This window comes from Carettochelys insculpta, chromosome 5 (genome assembly GCF_033958435.1).
Source record: "Carettochelys insculpta isolate YL-2023 chromosome 5, ASM3395843v1, whole genome shotgun sequence".
Classification (NCBI taxonomy): Eukaryota; Metazoa; Chordata; order Testudines; family Carettochelyidae; genus Carettochelys; species Carettochelys insculpta.
In genome coordinates this window covers 93,757,827-93,781,309 of record NC_134141.1, presented here as the reverse complement: position 1 = coordinate 93,781,309, position 23,483 = coordinate 93,757,827, and the positions used below count along the sequence as shown (strand labels likewise).

The following is a 23,483-nucleotide window of genomic DNA, read 5'->3' as shown; positions in this document are numbered from 1 at the left end:
GCTGTGTGCTCCGCTTGTCCTGCTCGCTGCAAACGCACGGCAAGGATCGAGCCAAGGAGAGTTTCCTTCATTTCTGCACTGAGGAGGTCAGAGAAAAACTACCCTCGTCTTATGCAACCCAGAGGGCCCTTCTGGGTGAGGCTTCTCTGGCAAGTCCGGCTGGAGAGCCTTATCGACAAGAGCATTTTACGCCTCATCGCTCTGTCCTTCCTGGCCCTGACTGTGAGCTTAGCACAGTGAGAACGCGTCTGGTAGCCATAATTCCCCCAGGCATCGGATGCCTTCGCTATGCCCCACAGAGGCCGGCATAGCTTCATGGCATGACTCCCGCTTTGTAAAACCTGAAGAGGCCATTGCAGTGAGTCCTTTATTGTTAATAGGGTACTTAGCACTTAATCCATGCCTTTCCACCCCAAATAGTGATCACCGGCCTGCGGCAGCAGGCAGCCTAAATGGCCTTCACGTCCACTTTTCTCTTCTCTGCTCCTCTCTTTTTCCTTTTTTTTTTTTTTTTTTTGTTTAATAACCAAAAACAACAAATTACTTGTGGAAAAAAAACACTAAGTAATCTGACTCTGGCCTTAGCCTGAGTGGATTCCATCTGCAGCCAATGGCGGTTGAGAAGGAACTGGCAGGGAACGGATCGTGCACGCGGCCGGGGGTGCGCAGGGGGGCGGCACGCACCGGCGCATGCGCGATCCAGGAGAAACTGCTGGAAGATTTCTGATCTGCGGCGCCGGGCGAGCCTGACACCTATTGTGGAGCACCCACGGGGACCACTCGAAGAAGAACTAAAGAAACTGAAGGAATTATATTTTACTACCCAATAAATGCCAATAATTCACTAATAAGCTTACTTTAATCAATGGATCTGGCCCCAACTGACCAGAATCTCAAAAATATATGATAACAATATATAGTTTCATTAGTAAACATTTTCAACACAAAAATATAAACATTCAGGATTTAAATCTACACAAAAATCCATTTTATTTTTTATGAATTACAGTGAAGTGCCTATGAAAATTATATGTGAATGGCTAGCATTATGGCAAACCCTGTTGTGATGAAAAAAGCCAAACCAATGACAGTCTAGTTAAAAGAAAGTATGTTTCTAAATTTAGCCTGTGTTAAATTATAATACAAAACTCTTAAAATAACTTAATTCTTGTGACCTACTTTAGTTTTATCTGTAATTTCATTTTCATCACCTTGAACATCTGTAAGTTTTATACCATGTACTGTAAAACATTTGAACCTGAAAACTTAGCTGTATTAATCTTCAATTTTGTTTGTACGTCAGTCTGCTCTTCACGTTTACAAATTTTAAATAATTTAGTGCTACGCTCATTACAAAGTCTATTCATGAAAAGTCATTTATACTTTGACAGCAAAGGATACGCTAAATTATGTTCAGAATAATGCCTCAAAAATGGAACATTCATTAAGATTTCAAGAGCAGCCTATTGAGCCACTAACTATAGCTTTTATGTGAAAATACTTTATGTTGCAAAACTTACTTCCCACTATTTTATACTAGAAAAAGTAAAACCTGAGTAACTAGAACTGACATTATTTTTCCCTCACATGAGTTACTGCATACTTAGGCTACATCTATACTATGAGATAAATTCGAATTTATTAAAATTGATTTTGTAACACTGGGTTCTATACATTCAAATTTGACTATCCTCACCTCCCCACAAATTCCTCACAAAGTTGACTTATTGCTGCCACACTCAATCCCCAAATATCATCTGTTGCAGCAGTGCATTGTGGGAACCTATCCCACAGTTCCCTCAACCCCATAGCATTCTGGGTATTTTTGCTGGTGCAGTATGGAAAAAAAATGTCCCACAAGTGGTTGTGGGTGTGTGATGTAATCTTACCACATTGCATTGCATTGATCTCATTCCCCTTCCCACTGGAAGCAAATGGCAGGGTATTTGACTTCCCACTTAATTACACAGATGTGTCCAACATGGTGGATGGGCTTACCAAATTTACACATTCATGAATGACTCTGTGCCCTGGGATCACCCAGGAGCTTGTATCATCTCCCCTGGCCCTCCAGCCACATTTCCCCATTTTAAGGAAGACATTTGACAAGGAATTTACCAAAAGACTGGGAAAAAAGTATCAACAAAGATCACCAAATTAACCGAAATCTCTTGCTTTTATAACTGAATTACCAAAGATTTTACAAAAAGCAGCAGCTGTATGTCTCTTCTCAACTGGCCCTCCAGACTCTTTTCCCTTTCCATTGAATCCAGGAGCCTCATCCCTGAAAATATTACAGGAACAACGTAAAGCTTGGAGAATGAGAAGGATAGCAAAAAAAAAAAAGACATTTTTGAAGCAGGCTTTTTGGCTTCCCACTTCACTACACAGGGGGGATAGAGCTCCCTCATCACCTTAGGGGGTGTGTGGTGTGTGGCTGCAGCTGACATGGTCCCTTCAGCATTGCTCAGGCAGCGGGACAAGCCCCACTCATCACCATAGGGAGGTGTGGGGACTGTGGCTGCAGGGCCAGTTGTCATGGCAACAAGCCCCTGAAACCTTTGGTGCCCCCTCAGCAGTCTGCTATAGCACGGTGGGGGCAGCCCTGAATGCCCACGACTGTGAGGGTTGGTCCCCCACAATCTCAAGGGGTGTCATAGGGGTGCCAGATATCACAAGCTGTAATCTATGTAGACTTTCCCCCAGCAGCAGCAAGCCCCTGAAAACCTTTCATGGCACACAAGCCAAGACGTGGTGCTACCTGGCAGCATGGTCTACACTGAAGAGTGGACATGTCCTTTCACTGGGTCAGGGGCTAGCCCCATGTGATGTGGTTGGGCACAGGAAAAACCACGACTGCATGGCACCTGTGGAGGAGGGAGAGTCTGCCATGTGAACCACAGAAAGCAAGTTTTTTGGCCTCTCAGACAAGCACGACCCCCACAGCCTAGCTTCCACATGGTGCGGTGGGGCTGGCAGTGGCGCTAAAAAAGAAATCTAAGTGCTCAGCTTATAGAGCCATGAACTCCATGTAGGGGCTATTTTTAATGGGTAGATGGACTCACCGCACTGGTAGCAAAGAAAGAAAGTTCTCAGCTTCTTACAAGCATGATCCCCACAGTCTAGCCACCACAGGCTTACTTGGTGCTAAATTATACTTTGCGGGCTTCCTGTTACCTAATTCCTATGCACCTGGAGAGCAGTGGAGATGGAAGGGGCCAGGGTGGACAACCACGGAGCATTGTGGAATACATACAGGACACCTCTGGAGGCGAATAAAGTCTACTAAAAGAAATGGCACTTCCACTCTAGCCTTAATTTGAACTTTTAAATTAGAACTTGATGCTACATTGAGTAGCTTTCCACAATATTATAATATTGACCATAGTGCTCCCTAAAATCAACCATATGGTATTTACAGTGAAGACAGAAGCACTGTAAAATCAAGCTAATTGCCTTAAAATCAACTTTGCCATGTCGTGTAGACATACCTTACTCTGGGCACACAAATAGTTTCTTGTTCAAAATATAGCCTAAATGACTGAGGGTATAATAATTTGTCTTTTTTTTAAAAACATTATAATTCTTTGATTAACTAACTTCCAAGGCTCACTCTTCTGTGGCCAGTTTTTCCCTTCTGACACTACATTTCTCTATAACAAATAAAACAAAAGCAACGTGCTTTTCCGGTTTCACTTTTTCCCTACACATCTCACTCCCACTACACTTAAACCCAGATTAGTACAAGCTCCATTTTACAGATGTGGAAATTAAGCTACCAAGCAGCCAAGTGCCCATGGTCCCAAATCAAATTAATAGCATGACTGGACTCACAATTCAGGCCTCTTGACTCCCCATCCAGTGTATTATCTTCTAAACTATGTATCCCCTAAACACAAAGACACAGACTTGTCTAAATTAAAGAGTCAATATCATCAATCATCTATGGGTTTGCAAAGCACCTGCAGCATGGAGGCCCAGTTTACTTGGGGATGTGTTGTATTAATACAAATAATAACTAATAGGAATTTATTTGCTAATTATTGATGAAGTATTTAGTGCATTAAAGAATATAGAAGAGCTGGGATCACTGTTAAAGAAGCATATGGTCTAAAATGTTAAATAGGTGACTATTCAGAATGAAAGCACCAAGTTATTAGGAGATAAATGCATCACACATGGTTCAACTTGTTAGTTTATTCCTAAACAAAGTAGTAGCAATTTTTTGCGTGATGGGTCAATGTTTAACCTTCATGATGGCAGTGTATTTTCAGGGATAATTTCAGAGAGTAAAGGATAATAACCTGCTGAAGAGAGAATTCCATACACAATGGACAAACAGAAAAGAGTAGGTGAACATGACCAAGAAAGTTGACAGAAATGAGAAGTTGGAAGAGCTACAGGAACAAGCTTTAGAACTTGGTGAAATGTGAAGAGATGCTATGGGATAGAAATGACTTTTCCAGAGTCATGAAAATAAGAAACAAGAAGCTTGTGGATTGCAAAGAGCCAGTGGAAGGAGCTGAACCAAGAATAGTTTGTCTAAAAAGCCTCAGAGACATTAGCCTACTTTTATAGTAAGCCCTGAGCTTGGTTAACTTAAAATGAGAAATCATCTTCTAAAGCACAGGATGCATGAGCAAGACCAGTAGCCTATTTCAAGTCTTGGACTGCCTGTTAGTTCAAGTGGCCAAGTACAATGTGATGGCAACACGGAGAGGTGACATGAACAAGAGAGAATCTATTCAGAAAAAGAGAGGAGACCTAGAGTTCAGAAAGAGGATTTCTGCATTAGTAAATTAATCCACAAAGGAAATAATCCTACACTGAGAGGGGAAGGGAATGTGAAGTAGAAGTGCTAATGCTTCTTTTTGTTTTCTGACTTCTGTGATACTAGTTTATGATTCAGTGAAACCAGAAAACTTGCTGCATGTTCCTCTTTCTCTAATTTACATAAGACTAAATTGGTTTTATGGATCAGTTATAAACCCCTGAAAATACATGAAAGCTAGTAGATGCTCAACTATAAAGATAAGGCCATCATTAGAATTACCTTATGAATCATGTATATAGTCGATAGCTTCCTAAGCCTCAGGATAATAGCAAAAAATGTGTGAGAGATAATGAACAGATGTCTGAACCATTAGCAATTGTATTGGAATGTTCATGGAAGTTAGAAGAGATTTTAAGAGGACTGGCTTCAGCTTTATTCAACCCTAGTTCTCTGACCTGGGGACTCTGCCAGAAAACAACCTTGCTGCTCTCTTGTCCTTCAACTTCTCCCAGGAACCACCTTCTTCTAAGGCAGCTCAGCATCCCTCCGCTGTCACTCTCCTGACTCTGTCCCTCTATTTCACCAAGCTTTTTATAGCTCCCCAAGGGCTGCCTCCTGCTGTGAACACCTGGATTGCAACAAGAGCATTTCACCCAGTTCCACTGACTGGGCCAGCTATGTTGCTACAATGGTGCTAAAGTGCATGCTGTCCCTGTGCAGGTGCACTAAAGGGATGCGTACAGGGAGCTTCCTCCCTTAAGCTGTTACACAGAGGCTTGGCACAGCTGCAGCATCACGGCTAAAGAATGCATTACAAACAAACACTAAGTCTATTTACTTTTGTGCTGTTTGTAAGACCAACCATTAAGGATTATCATTTTGACTCTTTTCCTGACTAAGTGTCAAGAACCCTGTTATTATTTCTACACTATAGTTAAACCCCTGCAGCCAGTCCATGTCAGCTGACTCAAGCTTGTGAGCAGATATTGTAATGTAGATATACCCTTTATATGTTACAGCCTATTTCTGCTTCTGGCTGGTTTTTCAGCTGGATGTGTGCACAGTTGTTGCTATATTAGTTGTATTCCAACATACATGCCACTGTTGGTGGACACCTGCAGGCACTGTAATGGAAAGCAATGGCATCTGGTGATGCTGAGAGTCAAAAGGGTTGTGTACTTTACAGAAGAAGCAGAGACCAAATGAAAAGTAAACCCTTAATCTCAACTGATTAACAGCAGGATGCATATGATACTTTTAACCCTCACAGGAAAGGAAATTTTTGCATACTGCTTTTTCAGGATATTGGTAAATGTCCAGAACAGACGGGTGTAAATCACCTGGGCATTTACATCATCTTCTAAAAAACTGGTTCTGCAGGAATGCTGCTAATTCAACACGGAGCCATTTCTTAGTGTTAGTGTTTGTTAGTCAAAATTCTATCAAAGTTGTTTAGTTTCCATAACAGAGAAGATGGAAAAATGACTGTCCTGGAGAAACAGATTGCAAGGACTGTTAGCACTAGGTGTTTTGGTACCATAGAAACAGTACAGAAAATGTTTTGGCTGTGGAAATACAATTATATTCTTCAACATTTCAGCTACAGAACAGCTAAACTTAGCTTGAATAGAACCTTATATGATCAGTAGGTTGTCACCTTGCTTTTGTTTAAACCTTTAATTACACAATCTTTTCTAGTAATCTGAACCCAGTGGTTCAGTGGCTTATAAAGTGTAGTTTATGGTATCAACCCAGAGAATTTAGTAGTTGAAGACAAAGAGGAAACTTATTTTGTTATTATAGAAAAGATAAAATACAAATTAACCCATGTTGGCAAGACAAATAAGCAAATGTACTCTTCACCTTATTCATACTGTCATCTCTTAGAACACTGTACATCGTATTTTAATAGTTCCAAAAGCAAATTATTGTCAATTATTATTTGTACATCTGACATGTGTGATACAGATGGGCTAGGAAGCAGTTGGGGAGTGAAAGAGGGGAGATATGCAAATCCTAGACTAATTAAGGCATGGTTCCCTGTAGACTAGGGAAGGCTACTACAGGTTAATTGAAGCAGCTGTAGCCAATGAATGACCTGTCAGTAACTTAATTAAAAAACCTTCATGCAGACAGGGTGGAGAGAGGACTGGAGTTTGGAGGGTTGCTGTTGAGAATTGAAAAACCAATGAAAAGGAGATCGTGCCCCAGCATCAAGTACCTCTACTGCCACATCCCTGGGCCACCAGTGAGACCCTTGGTACCACAAGAGCAGGGGCAAGCAGTGGGTGTCATAGCCCCTCATCCCCTGCCAAGAATTGTGAAGGACCCACCAAACCAACATCAGCCATTTTGTCAAAAGTGGTATTAGAGGTGGGATTTCCATAACGTGAACATAACACAGACTGAGTCATACTATGAGGCAATGTCAGTATAGGGTGGGGATGGAGGTAGGAGTGGGGAAGTAGAATAGCACTTGGTGCCACAGAAGCACACAAGGGCTGTGTATGAGTAATCTCACAATCAAGTGCTTGGGGGACAATGAGAAACAGAAAAGACCCTGGATAGAGTACTAAGGCAGTTCTACTGGTAGGTGTATAAGTGGAAGTCCAGCACTTTTCCCTCATGGCCAGAATTCCAGCAATTTAAACACACGCTCAATATCTTGATCCAAAAGGCAGTAGCACAAGATGGAAGAGACTTGAATACCCTTTTACCCTAGTTAATGTTTGTGAGATGAGTTCCCCAGGCATCTACTGGATTCTCCTCCTTCAAGCTACTGTACGGACACCACCTACATGGAACATTAGATATTGTGAAGGAAGAATGGAAGCAACAGCTCAAGTTGGGGAAGAATGTCATTACACGTGTTAGAGTGTTTCCTCACTTCCTTAGGTGGGTATTGTAGTTTGAGGAAAGCTTGGTAAAGATCTTGTAGGTGTTTGTCTCTGTCCGAGGGATACAATCATATCTGCTCTGATCCATCAAACAGATACAAACATCTACAAGACCTTTACCAAGCTTTCCTCAAACTACAATACCCACCTAAGAAAGTGAGGAAATAGATTGACAAATCCAGATGGGTACCCAGAAGCCACTTGCTACAAGACAGGCCTCGCAAGGAAAACAAGAGAACACCACTGACCATCACATGCAGCCCCCACCTAAGGCCTCTCCAACTCATGCATCTGATGAATCGGGTCTTTGCCCACAAAAGGTTATGCTCCAAAATATGTGTTAGTCTATAAGGTGCCACAAGACTTTCTGTTGTTCTCGAAGCTACAGACTAACACGGCTACCTCTATGATATATTAACTTACTGAAACCCTTGTACAATCAGGACATATGCCTAGCCATCTTGCCCGTTCCACCCCAGGCAGATGATCCACTACGACAGATAAGGATATCACCCAAATTAGCCCAAAGGCAATGAACAAAGGTCATTGAAATGATCCAGCTGAACCAAGATGGTAGAAAGCGAGAAAGTTTTCAGAACTAGTCATCTGTGATATTTTTGCATGATTTTGTAATAAAGTAGTTTTTAAGCGAGATGAAACTTGGCGGTATGCAAAACAAATCTGACTCCTGAAAGGGGTACAGTAATTTTGAAAGGTTGAATGGCACTTTTTTCAAGACATCAGATTACCTTAGGACCATGTTTCTCAGCTGGTGGCACATGTACCCTTAGGATATGTAAGAAAAGTATGAGGGTTCTTGTAATTTTTTTTTAAAAAGGGGTACTTTATTTAAAAAAAGGGGGGTTGAGAATCTTAGAATCATAGAATGCTAGGACTGGAAGGGACCTTGAGAGATCATCGAGTTGTATATAACAGTTGCATATATCACCAGCCTCTAAGTCTTTAATCTCCAAGTCTCTTATCTACGAAGGCAGAAACAGTTGTATATATCATCTCCTCTCTGCTTTGGTGGAACTGTCGCCGGAAACACTTCACATGTATAATTCTGTAATTATTTTGGCTCCCTGAGATAAGAGATTGGTGGAGCAGAGGAAAGGAAAAGGACACAGAACTACCCATTAAAGATCATTAAAGAAAATCTATTAATGGTAAGCTGAAAAAAGGAAAATACATATGTATGTTATAATCAGTTTAATCAGCAATAACAAAAACTGAAACTGACAAAGAATAAAAACATCAACAGCTGGCTAGCTTGTTATGAAGAGACTTCTATTTATTTATGATTGACAACTTACATATTTTTAAGAGTGAGATCGAAGTCAGTGAGCAATAGCATATTGTGCAACATAAAATAAACAAAGCCCCTGGAGCTTATCAGTGCTATTACGGCAGTTAAATTCCTGAATATTAAATGGCACACTCTGCCAAGATCTAGTTAAGGTATTTCAAAGGTACATATCATTTGGTATTTAAGTGCCAAAGTCAATGGAAGAATATTTAGCATGGGTGGAGATATAAGTTGGTTGAATTCACAGTGAAGAACTGTGTATAACAGCATATAGTCACTAACCTACATAGCTGTAGCTTTGAGGGTATCATTCAAAGGAATAAGACTACAAAATAAGTAAAAAAAAATTAAATAAAAAACCAAGTTAAAACCAATGAACAATGCACACCCCGACTCTAGCCCCATATCAGCCGTTTCACTATTTTGTCCAGGATCAGTGTCAAACTGACAGGCTTATAATTTCCTGGGTTAATACTCCCTGTAACTGGTCTCTCTCTCCTCTGCATGCCCTTTCATAAGCCCTGATCATAGAGCTAGCTAGGAAAAAAGGAATAGGAGGTAGGAGCTACCCAGGAGTATTGACCCAGGAAATTATAAGCCTGTCAGTTTGACACTGATCCTGGACAAAATAGGGGAATGGCTGAGATAGGGCTAGAGCAAAGGTGAGCAAAGGGTGGGCTGAGCCCCCTCAGAGGCGGCGTGAAATTTCATAGGGGGTCATGGCATGATCAGCTGCTGGGTCTCAGGCTCATCCATCTCATTAAAATGTTGAAATATGTTACCGTTTTTATGTATGTGTATTCACATTTATATATCAATGAATAAAGTTTTTACATTACACACTTACTCTCTTACACATACGGAAAGGTTTGTTTGTTTTTTTTCATACGACCACAACCAAAATTTCCGTCAGTTTGGATTACAGTAGACAGGTTGGGAGAACTGCTAATTGCAGGGACAAAAAGCAGGGTCCAACATAAAAAGTTTGCTCACCACTGGGGCTAGACTGATAATGAATTAAAACAAGGTAGTATAATTAGTGATAATCCTAACTGAATATTTTATAAGATTACCAGTTTGGTTGATAAAACTATTAGTGTTGATGTAACAGACTTCTGTAAAACATTTGATTTGGCACTGCACAGCATTTTAATTAAATAAAATAATGCAAAATTAAAATGGCACATTTTAAAAATGGATTACAAACTGACAACCTGACTGGTTTCAAAATGTAACAATAGGAATCCTCATTCATCAGCTGTATATCTAGTGAGATTGGTTCTTGGGCCCTTACTATCTAAAGTTTATAGATAACGAAAAAACCAAAACACTGATACAATCTTCAAATGATGCAAAGACTGGAGTGAGGAGTAAATAATGAAGAGGACACATCACTTATATAGGCTGATCTGGATTTTTTGGTAAATGGCTATAAGCAAACAATATGCATTTTAATATGGCTAGCCTTATGCAACCAGAAACAAATATTTATACATATTTACACAGTGAAGGACTCTATCTTGGAAGCAGTAACTCTATAAAGGAATTACGGATCTTACTGGGTAATCATCTAAACATAAACTCCATGTCTACGTCTATACTAGAGTTAGCAGCCAACTGCTGATATGAAATTTTAGCTACGCCAACTGCATAGTTAAAAATGATTTATCAGCAGTTGACTGCTAGGGCTGTCCTCATGAAAGAAGGTCAATGGGTATGTTTGTCCCATTGACCTTCCTTAATCCTCATTGCTTGCAAGGAGTTCTAGGGTCTGTTCTTTTAAAGGGGAAATATTGTGTAACAGGTTTGGCCAGTTCCTTCTTGCTTCCAAGTCTTTGTGTGATAGGATTTCGCAGAGTACCTACTCCCATGTGCTGCTGACGTTCTTTATTTGGCATGTCCTCAAGGTACTTTATTCACTTATGAGGCAGTCTAAACCAGCTGCTCAGGGTATCCTGGAACATACTGATAAAAATACAGCCAGGCAGGAAGATAGGTGTAGTTGTGATGACTCAAAAGCTGCCATGTGACCACAAACTGAATCATATTACTTGCAACAAACCTCTAACTACAATTTCAGAGTTCAAACTAGTGTGGACAAGTCCTTGGATTGCTTCATACCATTATGTACTTTCTGATCAATTTTGATATTCATTTGACATTTTATTCATCTGCTTCCTCCCAAAAAGAAGTCTTCCATCTCACACTCCATTTCCACCATCCTCAAAGCACCCCTGCCTCCCACAGAAGGAATAATCTGGCCCAGCCACATATGCCACAAAGCATTTAACACCACCCAGAAAAACTCACCCAATTTTATCACAATATTAGAGACTAATACATTTGTGACTAGAGTCTAAGAAGACAGAAAAGGATGATTCAATAATATGCCAGAGATTTCAGTGTTTCCTTAAACATGTACATAATAAAAGTCAATACAAAATTGATGTAGGGTTTCAACCAGTACCCATGAAAATCAATATAAAAATCCCTTTAATTTCAGAGGGCACAGAATTTGGTTAATGTTAAATATTTTGCTATGGCTTTTATAAAAACAAAGCAAAACAAACAAACAATCTGTTGCATTTATACTAGCTTACTGCCAGTAATATATTACAATGGAAATGCGTTAAACTGGTTTGGAAAAAATTGGCCACTCAGAACAATGTGCTGAACATCTAATAATAGGTATAATAAGTATTTTACCACACACCCATATAGTCAGTTATGCTAATAATAATCTCATTTACCTTATGCTCTCCTTATCTGTTTATTTTAGCCCCCCTAACCCCATCTCTTCCTATACTTACGTCATAGTTATGAAACTGACAACACCTGAGTGTATGTCAGCCCCTGAGCTCTCAACTACATGCTCCCTGAGGCAGGCTCTCTCTTTCCATTATGTATAGTCACAATGCTTATTACAGTGAGGCCCTGATTCTGAAAGGAGCCCTTCACATACTAGGGTACCAAATTACTACTAATGGGAATCTGCTCAAATTGATTTTGGGGAAGTTTAATCTTAAGGTGAATTCTGAAGCTTATGTATAATATACTAAAAAAGTTCAAAATAATTAATGGACCGTAGAGTAGAGGTCTTCAAGAATAATCTGTTCACAATAAAATCTATAAGCAGGGCCCAAATTCACAGCCATGAAAAATGCAACACAAACCATGATATCTAGTCTTGTGTGCTTTTGGCCTATATTATACAGATTTGACAGGGGAGAATAGTGTTTCTCAAACTGGGGGGGTCCCATAGTAAAAGGGGGTCACAAAGTTATTGTAAGGGAAGCCACAGTATTGTCACCCTGATTTCTGCACTACCGACACACACAGGTGACTGGTGCCTTCAGGGAGCGCCACTAAAGGGAACACAGAGGGGACATAAAGGAACACTCCATTTAGCAATTAAAATTTTAGCGAGGGCATGGGGAGGTGCTCCCCACACAAGTGCTGCCATGGGTTACCTATGCCTACGCAGAGCTTGATGGCCAGAGATAGGTAGCTGCTGGCCTGGCACCATCTCTCCAGCAGCAGGGCAGAAGTAAAGATGGCCTGGTATTACCAGCCATATTTCTGTGCTGCTGCCTTCAGCTGGAGTGTGTGTGGCAATACTATACCATCTCATCCTTACTTCTGCACTGCTGCTGAGGCAGTGCTACCTTGAGAACTGAACTCCCAACAAGTAGCTAGTGTTCTCTGGACACCCAGCTCTGAAGGCAGCATCATCACCAGGAGCAGTACAGAAGTAAGGGTGCCAATACTGTGATTCCCCTACAATGATTCTGTAACTCTCCACTCAAGCTCAAAACCCACTTTTGGGTGAGAGCCATGCCAGTGCTATCACCATGAAATTCCAAATATAAATATATAAAATAATTAACTTTATGATTTTTAAAATCTATGACTGTGAAGTTGACCAACATGGACCACAAATTTGGTAGGGACCTATTTATAAGATGGCAGCACAGATTTTTTTTAAAAAAGCAGCATTGTCCAGAAAGCCATTGCGTGAAAAATGTAATATGGAATGATTATAATTTGTTTTGGTTACCACTACCATGTGTGCAGTTTTATTACTAATTAAAAACGTTTTTAAATCATGATATTTGAAATTTTATTCTTCCTTTACTTTCCAAACAATAACTAAGTTTAGGGTTCTCTTCACATGCAACACAATAAAAGAGCAGTTTCCTGTACACTTCAGATGGGTCTACACGGTGCTCTGCCCAGTGCCGCTGTTGGCAGAGGTACGCAAAGTGAGCTTCTTGGGATTCTAAATGACTTTCCATTTGCATACTCCCAAAGTGTATTACCATAACCAGACGAGAGTTTGGCGCCAGCACTGCAGAGGCCGTGTGGACGCTGACGTTTGAGGCATAAGGGACTGGCAACAGAGTGGGGTTTAGCCAGCAGAGGCATGTCCACACGGCCTCTGCAGTGCTGGCACCAAACTCTCACATGGCTATGGTGATGAGCTTTGAGACTATGTAAATGGGAAGCCATTTGAACCCCAAGAAGCTCACTTTGCATAGTTCTGCCGGCAGAGGCTCTGGGCAGAGCACCATGTAGACATAACCTTCAAATTGCAAAAAAAGCAAACATGATTCTAGGATGCATTAACAGGTGTGTCGTGAACAAGACACAAGAAATCATTCTCCCGCTCTACTCTGAGCTGGTTAGGCCTCAGCTGGAGTATTGTGTCCAGTTCTGGGAACCACAGTTCAGGAAGGATGTGGAGAAATTGGAGAGGGTCCAGAGGAGAGCAACGAGAATGATCAAAGGTCTAGAGAACATGACCTATGAAGAAAGGCTGAAAGAATTGGGCTTGTTTAGTTTGGAAAAGAGAAGATTGAGGGGGGACATGATAGCAGTTTTCAGGTATCTAAAAGACTGTCATAAGGCAGAGGGAGGGAACTTGTTCTTCCTTGCCTCTGAGGATAGAACAAGAGGCAATGGACTTAAACTGCAGCAGGGAAGGTTCAGGTTGGACATTAGGAAAAAGTTCCTAACTGTCAGGGTGATCAAACACTGGAATAAATTGCCAAGGGAGGTGGCAGAATCTCCATCACTGGAGATATTTAAGAAGAGGTTAGATAGATGGCTTTCAGGGATGGTCTAGAAAGTGCTTGGTCCTGCCATGAGGGCAGGAGGCTGGACTCGATGGCCTCTCAAGGTCCCTTCCAGTCCTACTCTTCTATGCTTCTGTGATTCTATGAAATTAGCAATTTCTGATGACAGCTGCTAATAGAGAAGAAACAAAAAAGTCAGGACTTGGTAGCTAAAAGGAAGAATTAATTTATAAAGTGTGCTACAAATTCAAGCTTATACTGGGCTCCATCTCCATCTTGATAAATACAAGCAGCATAATCCTGACGAGGATGCATCTATGGAGTACAGGTCCACCAACGGATATTAGCTAAGCTGATCATGGGCAAAATCCTATGCTCTGGATGTCCCTAAACGCTTACCTGTCAGAAACTGGGACTTAACAACAGATGAAAGCAATTTCCCTGCTCTGTGCATTCTCTGTAAAGCACCCAGCACAACCCACTGTCAGAGACAGGCAAGTGGGCTAAATGAAACATTGGTCTGACCCAGTATGATCTTTCTTCTTACTTAATAATAAGTTATCTGCGCATCTATTTCTGATCTTACACCAGTGACGTTCTCTAGGAAATTCACTAAATTCTGTAAAATGATACTGGCATAAAATCACTGTGGGATCAGAGTCACGCTCTGTGCCTCAGTTACAATGGGGATAATTATACGTTCCACATATGAATGTAGTAAGAGTCAATTAGCGTGTGTGAAGTTTTCTATACAAGTAAAAATTGCTGTCACTGGAATGTAATTATTACAATTTTTAATTCACTCCACATGTTCTGAGGTAGATACACACACACACACACACACAAAGAGTGAGACAGTCACTAGTGTGAACACTCAAAGATGGACTATAAAGATTGGTTTTCTTTTTTAAAAATACAGTGTAGGCCCCTCTGCAGTGGTCAATTGTGGAAAAAACTTTGTATGTGAAAGCTTAGGGGTGATGTGGCATGCACCCCATACCCCATGTCTAAGAATCCAGTAACAAGCCTCAGGGAAAAACTATCAAACACGATAAGGGGTGGCATTGTAGCAGAACAACTTGCAGGTAGAGATAAGAGGAAGGGCACAAACATGAAATGATCTTGTATGTTGAGATGTGGTAAACAGGTAAGCAACACGCTGAAGAACAAGTAGTAACAGAACCAATAACAGATCAATAACTGACAGCTAAGAAAATATCATAAACAGTAATGAGTGACCTAACGGAACTGTATAATGAGGTAGAAAAACTGTATATAACCAACACAGAAACCAATGCAATTTGGACCTCACCGATGGGCCATGGCATGGGTGCCTTGGAAGACTAGAGAACTTGCACTCGTCTGCAGCTGAACACGGCTCCCAGCTTGCTGAAAGTATGTGAGATGTCACTTTCCTATCATGCTTTTGCCTTTTAATTAAGGGTTTATTGCAAAAGTCAGTCAGAGCAATAAACCGCTTGTGGTTAACAGATATCTTGTCAGTGTGTTTTGTACTCAGAGAGCCCAGAGTCGAATGTGAGATAGAGGGTGTTGCAGTCAAAAGTTGTCTATGTGAGCCTCTGACTGTTACTGGGAAGATCCTTTGTGCTCCAATCTGGCTTTAGAGACTACAACTCCCATGATGCTTTGGGAAGGAAGACGAAAATCTCACACTTTGGCTAGGCTGGGTGAAGAAGATGGACAGACACAAAGTTCGTTCTCTGTGGGTCTCTCATTAGTCGGCTGTAGCTCCCTAAAACAATCCTTGGCTGGGAGAAAAGTCCACGCTTGCCCTGAATTAGTCTGTTCAATCTGCCTTAATGCTCCAAAAACAGGGAAATCACCCAATGTATCATGGGAGTTGTAGTCTCTAGAGCCAGATTGCAACACAAAGGATCCTTCCAATAATAATAGGAGGCTCCCATAGACAGATGGGCCTACAACAGTTAAAAGCAAAGGCTTGTTTGGAACTCCTTTCTTGTATGTGTTTTCTATGCATTTCTTCCTGTCACTGGTGGAAAATATTTCAGTAGGTTTTTTTGACTAAAGGACAGCCTAAAATTCTATCAACAGGTTCAGGCACAAAAAAGTTATTCATTTATTTATTTTGGTACACACCTTTAAATCACTTTATTTGTAAAAGACTGGTAAGATTTAGATAGGTGAAAGATGAAATCTCTCTCAAAGACTTCATCTGATATACTCCAATGGCAAAGAAACAAAGCAATGGAAAGCTGTAAAAAGAAGCAATAGACCACAAATGAAGCACATGTTGTTCAAGACACTTGTAAATTGCACAGCCCTCTTCTAATTGATCTATACTTTATACATTTCATTCAAAAAATAAAATTCCTTTTTTTATTAAAATCTCATGAATGACAACAATATCTGTTGAGAAATATTTTTCTAATTTGTTTTCTGAAGCAGATGTGGTTGCTATGCTGCATATTTGTTGCTCTTCAGGTTTAGTTTGTGAATATTTGCCAGAAACCAATTGGCTACTGTAAGGATGTGTACTGTTACTTTAAATCTTCAGGAGAAAGACAGTGGACACAGCCTGGAGAAGATTTTAGGTAAAAGATCTACTGAGAAGGAAAAGGAGAGAGAGGGCCTCATTTTAATCAAATTCTTTGTGCAGTGACAGAAGATTTATGTGATGCTGGTAAAGTAGCACCAGAAGCTGACTGATTTTGAAACAACATAAAGAAAGAAAGATGATGTCAAAGATACTTTTGCCACAAGAATTTTGCTATGATAAACCAATGAAATGGTCTGAATAGAAAAAGTGCTTCACCAGCTTTCAAACTGAAACACAGCTTATTACAAAGTCTGTATGTAATCGGCATTTACTACAGGAGTACAACTGTGGCAGTATTTTTAAAAAAAAAGTATGATGAACATGTTATTCCAAAAAAGCAATATAACAAACCAAAAAAATGTACTATTGCCAAGGGTTTAAAACGCCTGCAAAGTGCATAGAGACTTTATGAAGGCATGAAATGAACAAGGCAAGCACTGTAACTGGTATCTAAAAGGACGGAACAAAAAAAGAACATCTGGTGGATGCAATTTTAACTAAGGAACAGCTTATGTTTCATCTATCTTTCAAATAAGAGCTGCAGCTAGCCCTGCTGTATGAACCAGTGAAAATGCAAGCCACCTACCAAGAAAGTAAGAGAAACAGTCCAATAAGTGGCAAACAAATGATTTCTATGAGGAAAGAAGTAGCACAATTTAAAATTTAGTCTAAAGACCATAATATTCTTAGGGCAGAAACACAGATCTATGGAATGGGAGAATACAAGATATATATATATTTATTTATTTATTTATAAGGTACCCAGCTAGTGGAAATATACAGTAAATCTAGGCACACACAAACAGGGAGAATAATCCACAAAAGGATGAATGGTGATTATTTCAACAGGCTTCAACTGCCTCACTCTATACATGGCCTCATACTTCTTACCCTTAAAGGTAACACCTTTAAAAGATTAACTGACTTAAATTCATAGCTTTTGTGAGACAGTGTAAACTATGGGGTGAATAGATATGCTGGCTATGTCTACAATGTGCATCTACCAGGCTATGTCTAAACTGCAGCCTTCTGCCAGGAGCCCGCCACTCCAGGAACGTTCTGCTGAAATCCCAGTCATCCTCGTTCCATGAGGAAGAAGGGGTGTTTTGGCAAAGGTGGGTTTCTGTGTGGACTGGCCAAATGTTGGGAAAGCCTCTCTTGACAGAACTATTGGCAGGAGACATGCAAATGCATTGTGCAATTTGCGTATCCTTTGCCAGCAATTCTCAGCAATCTAGACACAGATCCAGTGGCAAATCTGTGCCACTATAAGGTAAGCAATGTAGCTCTCTCCCACCAACAAAATCTCCCCACCTGAACATGAAGCAGCAGTTTTATTGGCAAGCTTGAGTCTGCCACCAACAAAGCACTGTCCACATCAAGAAAAGAGCAGTGCAGACATAACCACTGGGGTTTTGGGTTATTGCAACAATCTATAATCCACTAAACCCCATTCCAAGCTTTTTTACCCTCTCCTTCCTCTCCCCACCCATGATTTGTGAGGTTTATCAGACCATTTGCACCTTGAATGGTCCCTTGAAATGCACTGATCACGTATGCTAAGCAATCTGTTCAACACTATATTTAGCTGTGACAGTCTGAGGCCTTGTGAAAAATACATACCTCTGAGCAAAATACATAAACAGAACTAAGTCCCAGTATAGCGAGCACTAGGTTGACGAGAATTCTCTTGCCTACCCAACTATCACTTCTCCAGGAATCTGAAGATCTATACTAAAAAGAGAACCCCTCCTGTTGGCATAGGTAGAGTCCTCACACACGTGTTACAGTGGTGCAGCTACCTTTGTGCAACTGTGCTGCTGCAAGTGTAGACAAGCCCTTTGTACATTTCCCATATCTGAAAAAGAGTTCTGTGTATGCTCAAAAGCCTGTCTCTTTCACCAATAGAAGTTGGTCCAAGATAAGATATTACTTAACCCACCTGTCTTTTAAAATCCCAAGATTTATCACTCAGTTCCTACGTTTAAAGTGATAGGGTAGATATCACTGCAAAAATGAACATTTATGGACTGAATCTCAGCCCTAAACTGGAACATCTCAAGGTAGTGCTCAGGATTAATTAGTTAGAGCAACACCCTGTGCTGTGCCTTAAGGCATGAATTCAGATGTAATTTTAACATATGGACCAGCTTTCATCTAGGTAGCACTGATGCTGGAAACACTAACAGTGAGGATGAGACAACATGGACAGTGTCACTGGTCAGCAACTTGAGTGCATATCCAAGGTCCCCAGTGGCAGCTAGCCCAGGATACCATATCTTCATTAAACTTCAGTGCATACGTACTCTGTTATAACAGACTCTCCAAGCTATCTTACTGACCACAGCATTTCCCAGAATCATGCCCAAAACATACCTTTAGCCCTGGCCTGGAACATCACCTAACAAAAGGGCTTATTTCTGGAAAGCAATCTTATGACCATCTTTCAAAGTGCCTGCAAGAGGGAAATCCTCACCCAACCAGGTATAGGCTTTTAAGGCACCTTTACACAATGCTGGTTCTTTATTCATGTGGAAGAGGGCTGGAGTATAGCCAGAAAGATTGAAGATTTTACCCATAGTTTCCAAGTGAACTGGTGTAACAATACTTTCCACATTAGGTTCAGTTAGAAGATGTCACCAGGTTCCACTTTGCCCCAGACTGCCACACTGACAGCTTACAATAGCATTCAGAAATGTTGCTATTGTATTAATAGAGATGGGCAAAAATATTTTTGGAGAAGTCTTTTTCTTGGAGACAAATTTCAGAGGATAGCTGTTTTTGGCTGTTTCAGTACAAACAAGGAGGAGTCCTGTGGCACCTTAAAGACTAACACATGCTTTCATGGGCTGAAGCCTGCTTTGTCAGATGCATGAGGTGGAATTGTCAAGTTGGCAGGGATATATACATGTACAATGAGGAGAATGTTATATTAGTATGCAGAGGACCAGTGCTAAGGCCCCTGGCCTCCAGCTAAAACCTTTCCAGCACATCATCCAGGATCTTCAGTCTATCCTAGATGATGATCTCTCACCCACCCTTGACCTTGGCAGACAGGCCACTCCTTACTTACAATGCTCCCCCACAACCTTAATCAAACACTCACCAGCAACTATACAGTACACAAGAAATAATAACCCAGGAACCAGTCCCTGCAGCAAACCCCATTGTCATCTCTGTCCACACATCTACCCTAGTAACCCCATTGGAGGACCTACACATATTAGTGGCTCATTCACCTGCAAATCTACTAATGTGATATATCCCATCATTTGACATCAATGCTCCTCTGCTATGTGTACTGCCCAAATCCAACAGTCTCTACAGAAAAGAATGCATTGACACAAATCAGACATCAAGAACAGCGACATTAAAAAAAAGTTGAAGAGCACTTCAATCTCCCTTGCCCTGGTCACTCAGTAACAGACTTTAAAGTTTTCATATTTAATAAAAAAAGAAAACCTTCAAAAACAGACTGTAATGTGAAGCTGCACTTCATACACAAACATGACACTTTCAGACTGTCTGAAGGGATTTACTAATTTATAAGATAATCAAGTTGTTGAACCCATAACTAATATGAATAGTTTGCTATTTTTTTAACTTTATGTACGTTGATCAAGGGGAGAAGACACTTCTTAATTTCATTTAGCTTTCTCTAACACATTTATATGCCTTCTCACCAAGAACATTGTTTTCTTTTCCTCTCCAAGAAGCAATAGTATTATCCTGTGGAAAGCTAGCCTATTATTCTAAGGCAGGTCTAAACAGGTGCCCTGTATAAAAGCAGTTCTTACAATTTTTTTTAACTCTGTCATTCTTAATGCAAGCCTCCTGCTTGTGTTTTGTTTTATTTTTTCTAATACTATAGTCACACTTCACTAATTATTTCAAGTCTTCTTCCTACAATAACATCTAAATCCCTACCCTGCTTGCTATGCTGCATGTATGTTCATTTTAACATAGACTCTAGGCTCACATACGACTTGCACATTAACTACATGCACTGTTTCCTCACATATACACACCTGCTAAGTGCAGTATGTACACACAGAGACACACACAACCTGTGGCTATGTTCTGTAATTAATTTAATTTAAACTAATGAAATCAACATTCCTGATCCATTCACTGATCATAACATGCTACCCTTTACCATCACTGTCTGCTGTAAGATTATTCCTACAGGCAAAAGGCAGAGCATATCAAAGATGACAGGACCATCACAGCAAATACCAGAGCATTATTGCTGTAAGTATAACAATACCATAGATATAATTTTGAAAGATGATAATTATAAAAGTGTACATAGTAGAGGAATTCAATGCAGATGAATGTTTTTCATATAGCTAACTACACACGTTAAAAGAGAATTCCAGAGATAAATATTTAACATGGAGAATTTCTTTTAATCTTTTCCTGTATTTATTACAATTATTAATTTAACATGATTCATATTTAGGACCGAGCTCCTTCTACAACCATCAAGTTCTACTAAATTTCAGTGCTATAGAAACCTAGTCTTTTACTTAGGCACTTATAACTAAGACATTTTTTAAAAAGATAAAAACCACACGCACACAAATCTCAGCCTATGCACTCTGGCTTGAACAGCACAGAGTCAAATACTTTTCCTTTTTACAACTGATCTTTGAATGGGAGGGGTCAGGAGTATATGTGGCAAATCCCAAGAAAATCAGAGAGAAAAAAGTAATCCAATCAATCCTGACCCCAGAACCGTGTATCCTCATTTTATATCTAGGATAGAATTTGCTTTCATAAACTTTAAACTAGAAATTGAACTTCGAGTAATTAGATACCTTAAACCACTCCTAATACCTATCTGAAAGATTCCTGCCCAGATTTACTATGTATTATTTACATTTATGGAATAAGCCTGGAACAATACAGCTTCTAATGCAAAAGAAAGTATTCCAAAGACAAAAAAAAGCTAACCCTATATTTAATCTCTTTTGTCAGGGTGCACAATTCTTACCATGTATGCGCCACAGTGAAACGCCGCTGTTTTGGTATGTTGCTATTCAAAAGCATCCTACGTAAGAGCCTTGGAGAATTTCTAGGAGAAATGACTGGAGATAACCTGGGCGAAAGAGATGAAGACTTCCTGGATGTCTTGGACTTTTCGTGGTGCAATAGGTTTTCCCTCAGGGTCTTCACAAAGTCCTCATTCAGACACGGATTTTGACACTGTGGATTGTCAACTTCAGGTACAGTCAAGGTGTCCGGGCTTGTTGTTTGCTGAGCCATATTTCCCAAGTAGCTCTAATAATATAGTAAAGCGATATTTGATTTGACTGTTTAAATTATTTCCTTGTTAATTCAGTTCCAGAGCACTTTGAGAGCTTCTACTCAGACTAAACCTATTCTGTTTTCAACATGGTGTTGCCTGCCCTCAGCAGCTCTGTAAAGAAAAACAGAAACTAACTCCTCCAGAGAAAACTATTAAACATTACCTCTCCTCTGACAATCTGGTTGCTGAAGATCATTGCGAGTGAACATGGAGGGAAGAATCTGCACTGGCACAGCTTTTTGTTAGAGCTACAAAGCTGCTTGTTAAACTGTTGGAACTAACACGCTGCAGCTGCTTGAGCGGCTTCTGGCTATGTACATAAAAAGTGCTAGGGGGAGGGCTTAAACCTCAGATGCTTGTCTGCATTGTTTGTTATTCTTTCCATCTGCTTATTCCTGAATCTTGACATAGGCTGAAAGGAGAGGTAGGGATTGCTGAACATATCCCTCCACTCTACCACACAGACACTTATCTACAATGTTTATCTTTGCTATCCCATCACTCACAGAAGAAAATTGCAAATAAGGTCCAGGAAAAAATAATTTTAAAAAGGTCCACTCATCTTCTACACCACAACTGCTCACCTAAACAGGACTCATGAAAGGACAGTATTTTCATCTTCTTCAGTAATACAGCACAATATGAAAATCCTTTCCTCTATATAAAAAGAATACAGACAATGATAGCCACAAGCAGTATACCTATATCCTGGATGCTTATGAAGCCACTCAGGAGAGATTTAAATGCTGCCCAGCTCATTAGCAAAATGCCCAGAGCTCAGTTTTTGTTTCTATGCCTCTATGTAGACATGAAGAAATTATTGCGCACATGGATGGAAAAAACCCACACATGGACGGAAAACAATAGAGGGAACATTGGCCACAAGGATGTGTTTAATTAGGTGTTCTTAAATTAAAAACTCAGTGCAGCTTCCTATTGTACCCACAGCTATTCAACCTGGAAGGTATTTCCTATTCCTTTGCACAGTTAGTGAATGCATAGTAGGTCAATTCTTAGCAATAGAGCTTTTATAAATGAATTCTTAAAATATGATTAAAAAGAACAGTCATTATTTATTCCTTTCCAATAACATTGCTACTGAATTTCATTCTGAAGAAAAGATCAACTTTCCTTTTGGGAATTAAACAAGGCGCTGCTCTTCTGCATTTTTCTTCCAATCTAGCAAATCCTACTGTTTTAAAATTTGGTATGTGGTCTACTTTCACTTCACATAAACAAACATTCCCCTTCTTTTAAGAGGACTATGCCCCATGTACTAGAAATGTCACTAAGATACAAATGATCTGCTGAGTGACAGAGTGGCATATCCATATTACATCAGTGTAATACGTTTCTCCCATTAAGCTACATTACCTTGTATAAAACCATTGAATTGTAAAAGTCTCCTGGCATTGTCTCACCATTGTTGAGCCACCATGTGGCCAAGTGCAGCATTGTGGGAATTTATTTTCAGTAGTTCTGCTGTCCACATCTACTGAAATGCTTGATGACTCATCCTCCCAAGCCAGGTGATTTGTC

The 23,483-nt window shown here is 40.2% G+C and overlaps 1 protein-coding gene across 1 annotated transcript in view; it reads right to left on the bottom strand.

The window, feature by feature from the left end:
• The window catches only part of PDE4D (phosphodiesterase 4D), a 614,535-nt gene extending 592,520 nt beyond the window's left edge, over window positions 1-22,015 (bottom strand). Inside the window, exon 1 of the mRNA XM_074995544.1 lies at window positions 21,630-22,015. Within this exon, the coding sequence (XP_074851645.1) occupies window positions 21,630-21,901 (272 nt within the window). The 5' untranslated portion in view covers window positions 21,902-22,015. The remainder of the gene's footprint in view (window positions 1-21,629) is intronic.
• Between the last annotated feature and the right edge of the window lie 1,468 nt (window positions 22,016-23,483).